At 40.9% G+C, this 7,367-nt stretch overlaps 1 protein-coding gene across 6 annotated transcripts in view; it reads right to left on the bottom strand.

Moving 5' to 3' along the window:
• Positions 1 to 496: 496 nt before the first annotated feature.
• The window catches only part of MTMR3 (myotubularin related protein 3), a 249,319-nt gene continuing 242,448 nt past the window's right edge, over positions 497 to 7,367 (bottom strand). For all 6 annotated transcript variants that reach the window (XM_082256785.1, XM_082256786.1, XM_082256789.1 and 3 more), the window contains one exon: positions 497 to 788. In XM_082256785.1, coding sequence (XP_082112911.1) covers positions 632 to 788 — 157 coding nt within the window. In that variant the 3' untranslated portion in view covers positions 497 to 631. The remainder of the gene's footprint in view (positions 789 to 7,367) is intronic.

Below are 7,367 nucleotides of genomic sequence, written 5' to 3'. Positions count from 1 at the left end.
AGGTTCATTAAACCCTATAAAGAAAGTGCCAGCACACAACTATTGGAAAACTGAGATGACTATACAATAAAATGCACCAGGCTTTGAGGCACCTATTGTGCAGCCAGTGTTTACTTTCACCATTTGTGTACTGTCAGCATTTTCTTTATAATATACAAGCCCTAAGTGCAGTGCCTTATTTCATCACAGCCCATGTTTATGAGCCCCTGTCCTGAGTACCAAGGGGATAAAAAAAAAAAAAAAAAAATATGTTTGCTTCACACTTAATGTGTCATTCCCCTACTATAACTGCAAAACATCTACATGTGATCCATAATATGGAGTAAAGGTGTAGACATGCCATATTTCATCCTTGAAAATAGTGCATTGCACTTATAGATTGATGTGCTCAGTCCTTCAAGAAATGATGTTCTGATCTCTGAAGTGTCATAGACAAGCTGAAAAGCACAGGATTCTTCTCCATCAAGACCCAAACACTGCTCCTATATAAACAGAAATGAAAGTATGTAGAGTGGCATAGATAAATAGGGCAGTCACTAAAATTGGTAGCTTGTTGTCCAATGTTAAACTTGCTCTTTCAGCAGATTCATACATGGCTGGCCACGCTCGTTCTCTGCGGAAGGTTGATTGCCTAGTTAGAAGAAGCAGTGATGGGATTTTCCAGTTCCAGGCTGGAGTGAAGATTGCTGTAACATGACTTGCACACCCGACTCGGCTCAAATAGTTGTTGACTTGGAACAGGGACCTTCTGATTGCAACAGCTCGAGCAGAAAACATTGCCACAGTTCCTTTATCAGGGGAAAAAAAAAAAAAAACAAACATGCTTAAAAGCTAAACTTAGAAATTATTTGGTGATCTAATCTCAACAAAGTGATGCTAAAAAAACCTTTAGCCCTCATTCACATTGGTGCAATTTGTCATGCGATTTGACAGATCCAAATCCCATGGCAAGTCGAACCCCATTGCCAGCAATAGAACTATTTAAATTGGAGCAAGTCATGTTGCAGTGACTTTGGAAAAGGTTTCCGGCACTACTTTTTTGCGGATTTTATTGGTACCTGCATAGGCTTCTGTTAAACAAATTCGCAATGAAATCAGAGGTGCAAATCGCACTGATCGTGGCTTTGAAAATCAGGCTGAAGTAGTGCAGTTCAATACCGCACTGGTGTGAACCAAGGCTTAATCTAAACATACCCCTAAAAAATGGAATTAACCAAACCCCTAAGCTGCAGAACCAGAATGGTCTGTTTTTTTTTTACACAGCCACCAATCAGACAGTCAAACTATATACATTTATGTGCCATTGCAGGATTAAGACAGAGAATAAAAGACCATATGTATGAAATAATGGCTCCAACCAAAATGATTGCTTATTGTTCTGGAATGCTCCCTCCATTTAGCACTTATACTGGTTATTTAGTGGTGTTATATGGATGTTACAACAGATCACAACAAGCTGACAACATGCATTAAAACAATTTTCAAATCACATGCAATGCAAAAGGAGCATGTAGTACTGCAAATCCCTAAACTGGGTACACACTAGAAGTCTTTGCGTTTTTTTTTCATTCAGGTCACTGAGTTAAAAGAAAAGAGATTTTCTCCTTCTATGGCCTGCCTTAGTTAGGCAATTTCTTGCAAACATGGGCTGCGAGAAAGAAAATTGTTCAAATTCCCTATCAACACACAATGAAATTTGACACATACAATAATGTAATGCATCACCCTTTACACCCAGCGCCACTAGAATAGGATAAAAAAACCAGCTGCTACTGTAACATTAAAACACCTCATAATATGTAGTTAAATAGTCCATAAAAAAATGTCCACAGTTGATCACCACATTAGTAGCGCTAAAACTTAGTATGGCCATACATGATCCAATTTTTTTACAATTTTCTGTCCAATTTTCTTGAAATGTACCTTCAAGTATGTAGTACAAAGGCCTGCCTAATTGGATACAAGTGAAAGTGTTGTTTAGCTTTGACATCACATTATGCGCTTTGTGGTTAATCTATCAGAAAATTGTACAACAAAAATTGAACATGTATGGCCATACACACTATAAGATTTTCTGAAGACTTTTTCCTTCAAATTTACCTTTTCTATGTAGTGCAAGGGCCTGCCAGATTGCATACAAATTGAAAGTGTTTAGGTTTGACCTCATATTATCTGGTTTTGGTAAATCTAAAGGAAAAAGTCTTCAGAAAATCCTAAGTCCCGTACACACGCACCGATCGTCGGCCGAATGATCGGCTGTCTTTTGTCTAGGGCTGTCCTGTCTGTTGAAAACTGCAAAAGACTGCACACGAATTTTGTCGGCCAACAACAGACGACTGCAGAAGTGATGTCATGTGATGGTTAACTTTCCCTGTGTTTTTTCTTTTCTGAGCATGCCCAGTCTTGCAAATCAGCCGATTGTCGGCCGAATTCTGTACTGACTGGCGAACAGTCGGCCGTTCTGTTGTTGGCCAAAAAAAATTTTAATGCCTGCACGACAGATTCTGTTCGGCCGAAAATGCGCTGTCGGCTGTCGGAAGCATCATACTAACAAGCCTACAATCGGCTGATCGGTCGTCAGCCGAATATTTACGGCCGACAATCGGTACGTGTGTACTAGGCATTATAGTGTGTATGGCCCATTAAGCTGGCCATACATGTTCAACTTTTGTTGTACAATTTTCTGGTAGATCTACCACAAACCACATAATGTGAGGTCAAAGCTAAAAAACACATTCACTTGTATCTAATTAGGCAGGCCTTTGTACTACATACTTGAAGGTAAATTTCAAGAAAATTGGAACATGTATGGCCAGCCTTAGTTTGAAATAAAATAAAACGCTAAAAAAGTTTTATTAATGAATCCACCATGTGCTTATCCTTAGGAATCAGAAAATATGTGCTGCTTCCACCACACCTTGTGCTTATCCTCTCCCCTTCAGCATACAAACTCACCAGCTGATGTGAAAGGTGATGCAAAAGATGTGGCGTCTCCTGTGCTAAGATCACTTGGTCACGCCTGACCATGTGATCTTAGCACAGGAAACGCCGCATCTTTCGGTACCACCCGGTAATCACTGCCGAATAGCTGGCGAGAGGTGCCGGATGACAGGCGCTCTACAAGTGAATGCGAATGAGAGGTTTTAACCATTTAAGTGAGTTTTCATTGTTTGCAATGTGAATAAAAGTTTAAACAGGATTACACTATGTGTTGCTGTGAAAGAAAAGGGAAGTGCTTGGCGCTGCCAATATATGTGTAAAGTGGAAAAAGTGCTTGTCTCAATACTGGGAGATATTATGTGTAAATATCACAAATATGATTTACAATAAATAGGAAAAAACAGGAAATACAAAGCAATAGATATACAAATAAATACGTGGTATACTGATTCTCACATGGTTAAAAGGAAGGTAAAATTTGATGGTATGGTATAAAAACTTTTGTTATAAAGGACAGCAATATGTGTGCATAAAATCTATACTGTGGCATAAATGTAAAACATAATAAATACACCTTTTTTAAAATTAAATAAATTATATAAATAGTGTCCTTCGAGTGTGAGTGAGGTGGTGACGTTAATAAATAGTGCAACGCAGGTGGTAAGCACCACTATAGAGAGAAGGAGAAAATGCTTGTGCCACCAAGATATTGGGTGTGTAGGTGTGCCAATTGGAGAAAATGTGAAGAAAATGAGCCGAATAAATTATAGTACAGTAAATACTCTATATAGTGCAAAGCCGAACCAATAAAATAGTAATAAAAAAGTAAAAAAGATGGTTCAAAAATATTGGTTAAAGTAGCCTAGGTGGCTGAAGTGTGAAGTGCTCAAAAAAGTGATCTACAGTGGTCTCAATCCCAAAAAGGGGGGCAGAGTACCCAATGGGGTACCCCGAAAAACAGTGGGGTGTACCAATAAAAATGGTGGTGAAAAGAGAAAAAAATATAAAATACAAAAGACTTAAATGTGGATATGTGTCCTTATACAAGATGCCTCCAAAGCAATGGCGTGCCAATGGAAGAAATGCGCAGGAGTATGTGGTCAAAAAATGCAAAAAAAGTTGTATCAAAGAGTCCTCAAAAGCGCATACAGATTTAGCAGTCCACAGTTATAATGAGTTGCCAATATCCCTGGTGCCGCGGGGTGGATAATTATAGGGTGAGAAAATACGGTGCTTCCCTGTTCAGTGGGTCCGGTGCTCCCCTTTCTAGTAAAATACCGAGCTTACCAGAAAAAACTCCCCGCACAGGGGTAGAGCGCAGGTCGATATTTTAGGGATCGCTCCCAAGGAAGAGGGGTCCGGTCACCTGGTCCACGTTAGTTGCTCCAATTCCCCGGGTCACAATTCTTTGGCATATTGGTAAGGATATCCCAGCTTTAGTACTCCATAAAAGCAATCCCAGGACATGTATATAAAAAGATGCCTCCAATAGTGAAATAACGCTTAACAGTCTTTAATGCATCAAAGGTAAAAACAGGTACTCACATAAATAGCAGCTGTAACATTCATTCGTATGGCTTAGGAGTCGCAAGGTCCTCTCTAGCGGTGTAGTGGTGAACGGCGTGTGTTCCACCGACCGGATCTACTGACGTCAGTACGACGAAACATGTAGAGTGCGCACCACATCACTTACGCTTTTGTTGTTTGGTCGGCTTGGAACGCACGCCGTTCACCACTACACCGCTAGAGAGGACCTTGCGGCTCCTAAGCCATACGAATGAATGTTACAGCTGCTATTTATGCGAGTACCTGTTTTTACCTTTGATGCAATAAAGACTGTTAAGCGTTATTTCACTATTGGAGGCATCTTTTTATATACATGTCCTGGGATTGCTTTTATGGAGTACTAAAGCTGGGATATCCTTACCAATACGCCAAAGAATTGTGACCCGGGGAATTGGAGCAATTAAAGTGGACCAGGTGACCGGACCCCTCTTCCTTGGGAGCGATCCCTAAAATATCGACCTGCGCTCTACCCCTGTGCAGGGAGTTTTTCTGGTAAGCTCGGTATTTTACTAGAAAGGGGAGCACCGGACCCACTGAACAGGGGAGCACCGTATTTTCTCACCCTATAATTATCCACCCCGCGGCACCAGGGATATTGGCACCTCATTATAACTGTGGACTGCTAAATCTGTATGCGCTTTTGAGGACTCTTTGATGCAACTTTTTGTGCATTTTTTGACCACATACTCCTGCGCATTTCTTCCATTGGCACGCCATTGCTTTGGAGGCATCTTATATAAGGACACATATCCACATTTAAGTCTTTTGTATTTTATATTTTTTTCTCTTTTCACCACCATTTTTATTGGTACACCCCACTGTTTTTCGGGGTACCCCATTGGGTACTCTGCCCCCCTTTTTGGGATTGAGACCACTGTAGATCACTTTTTTGAGCACTTCACACTTCGGCCACCTAGGCTACTTTAACCAATATTTTTGAACCATCTTTTTTACTTTATTACCATTTTATTGGTTTGGCTTTGCACTATATAGAGTATTTACTGTACTATAATTTATTCGGCTCATTTTCTTCACATTTTCTCCAATTGGCACACCTACACACCCAATATCTTGGTGGCACAAGCATTTTCTCCTTCTCTCTATAGTGGTGCTTACCACCTGCGTTGCACTATTTATTAACGTCACCACCTCACTCACACTCGAAGGACACTATTTATATAATTTATTTAATTTTAAAAAAGGTGTATTTATTAGGTTTTACATTTATGCCACAGTATAGATTTTATGCACACATATTGCTGTCCTTTATAACAAAAGTTTTTATACCATACCATCGAATTTTACCTTCCTTTTAACCATCTGAGAATCAGTATACCACATATTTATTTGTATATCTATTGCTTTGTATTTCCTTTTCTTTCCTATTTATTGTAAATCAGATTTGTGATATTTACACATAATATCTCCCAGTATTGAGACAAGCACTTTTTCCACTTTACACATATATTGGCAGCGCCAAGCACTTCCCTTTTCTTTCACATATCTAGTATAATCTCTTGTAGGTTATACTCCAAAGTGGGCTGCAGCCAATTGGATCTCATTTACCTTTGTACGTTTTCCCCTACCACCTCTTTTTCGCTTATCCTAAACGCGGATTCCCTTTTGCACTTTATTCACTATGTGTTGCTGTCTATATATTTTATAAACACTGAGGATCGGTGGAGGAGGCAAATACATCATAATATTGAGGGATCCCCTTTAGGATCACAAGGATTATCGTAACGAGTGGGTTTATTTGCGTCTATTATCATAGAAGTTATCCTTGTGGCTTGAGTCAGAGAATAGAGATGCGAGGTTATATCCAAAAGCCCTGATTCATCACCTGCTGGCGAGTTTGTATGCTGGAGGGGAGAGGATAAGCAGGTGGTGTGGTGGAAGCAGCACATATCTTCTGATTCCTGAGGAAGTACCGTATTTATCGGCGTTTAACACGCGCCTGCGTATAACACGCACCCCAATATTTGGAGAGAAATTTCAGGAAAAAAGCTTAAATTTTAAATAAACAGCTTTGAACTCAACATTTTTTTTTTTTTTAAATCAAATGATATCTCACCAGTGCCCATGAATGCAGCCTCATCAGCAGTGTCCATATATGCAGCCCACCAGCAGTGTCCATATATGCAGCCCACCCACCAGCAGTGTCCATAAATGCAGCCCACTCACCAGCAGTGTTTATAAATGCAGCCCACTCACCAGCAGTGTTTATAAATGCAGCCCACCCACCAGCAGTGTCCATAAATGCAGCCCACCCACCAGCAGTGTCTATATGCAGCCCACCCACCAGCAGTGTCCATATATGAAGCCCATCAGCAGTGTCCATATATGAAGCCCATCAGCAGTGTCCATATATGCAGCCTCACAAGCGCAATGTCCAAATATGCAGCCTCGCAAGCGCCATTGGAACTGACCAATTTTGTTTTAAAAAAGGGCGGGAAGCAGCGCCGAGAGCAGAAGGGGGCGGGCCGGGCCGAAGGAAGAACTAGCGAGCGCAGTCATCGGGAGTCCCGCCTCCTCTGCCGAGACGTGTGAAGTCTGTCATAGGCGGGACCTCCAATAACTGCGCTCGCTCGTTCTCCCTTCTCCTCGGCCCGGCCCGCCCCCTTCTGCTCTTATGACAGCTCGTCCTTCCTTCTCCTCGGCCCAGCCCACCCCTTCTGCTCTCGGCAATGCTCCCTTGCTGTTTTTTTTTTTTTTATATCGGCGTATAACACGCACTGCTGCTTTTTCCTCCATTTTTAGGAGGAAAAAGTGCGTGTTATACGCCGATAAATACGGTACTTTTATAAGCACATGGTGGATTTGTTCATAAAACTTTTTTACCGTTTTATTTATTTTGTTTT

This window comes from Pelophylax lessonae, assembly GCF_965119305.1.
Source record: "Pelophylax lessonae genome assembly, chromosome: 1".
In the NCBI taxonomy this organism is placed as follows: domain Eukaryota; kingdom Metazoa; phylum Chordata; class Amphibia; order Anura; family Ranidae; genus Pelophylax; species Pelophylax lessonae.
This window is presented reverse-complemented; position numbering and strand designations above follow the sequence as displayed.